The 1,030-nt window shown below is 33.2% G+C and overlaps 1 protein-coding gene across 1 annotated transcript; it reads left to right on the forward strand.

Moving 5' to 3' along the window:
- The first annotated feature begins 322 nt into the window (after nucleotides 1–322).
- Nucleotides 323–616, forward strand: LOC126939473 (10 kDa heat shock protein, mitochondrial-like). The gene has a single exon (XM_050764826.1). It carries the CDS (start codon nucleotides 323–325, stop codon nucleotides 614–616), a length of 294 nt encoding a protein of 97 aa, XP_050620783.1.
- The last annotated feature ends 414 nt before the right edge of the window (nucleotides 617–1,030 follow it).

A 1,030-nucleotide genomic window follows, 5' to 3' on the forward strand; every position in this document is an offset into this window, starting at 1 on the left:
AAAAGTATCACAGAGGTGATTCAGGTAATTAATAAAAATATTATGTTGTTTTTCTGGATTTTATCATTTGTGTTCTTGATTTAAAAAATTTTTAAATTTGTTATGATTTCTTTTTTCACTCTAAATGAAAACTTACTTCTGTGCATAATTTTGTACTTACAATTTTAAAATTTATATTTTCACTCTTTTTAAATTTTTTTTTTTAACAAAAAGAGCCCCCAAATTACATGAGCTTCAGGTCCTACAAAGCCTGGCTCCACTCCTGATGACAGATGAATATGAAAACAAGAGAGCAGAGTATGAGTCTGAGGTGGAGGGAGTCATGGTAGGACAAGCATTTAGAAAGTTTCTTCCATTCTTTGACCAAGAATTGGTTGAAAGGAGTGCTGCGGAAACTGTAACTAAAGGAGGCATTATGCTTCCAGAAAAATCTCAAGCAACAGTAGTTGCTGTTGGATCGCATTCTAAAGGAAAGGGTGGAGAGATTCAACCAGTTAGCATTAAAGTTGGAGATAAAGTTCTTCTCCCAGAGTATGGAGGCACCAAAGTAGTTCTAGATGACAAGGATTATTTCCTATATAGAGATGGTGACATTCTTGGAAAGTACGTAGACTGAAATAAGTCACTATTGAAATGGCATCAACGTGAAGCTGCCCATTCCACTGAAGTTCTGAAATCTTTCATCATGTAAATAATTTCCATATTTCTATTTTATAATAAACTAATGATAACTAACAACAACAACAAAAAAACCCCACAACATCAGTTAAGGTAAACTTATTAATCATTTCAATAGAAGTTTGAAAATGCACGATAATAAAACTCAACGACCTTCACATTAAAACTAGATCTATTTACTATATCTGGCAGTATGCTATAGTAGGTATATTTCTGCACATCATGTTGGGGCAGAAAAATAAAAATACAAAGTACAGATATATTCTACCTAGAGTTAATCAAACTACAAAGTTTGAGGGAACAGTGCCCACAAGACTATCCTCACTTCTGATACAAACTATAAATTTGGCGG

This window comes from Macaca thibetana, chromosome 1 (assembly GCF_024542745.1).
Source record: "Macaca thibetana thibetana isolate TM-01 chromosome 1, ASM2454274v1, whole genome shotgun sequence".
NCBI lineage: Eukaryota > Metazoa > Chordata > Mammalia > Primates > Cercopithecidae > Macaca > Macaca thibetana.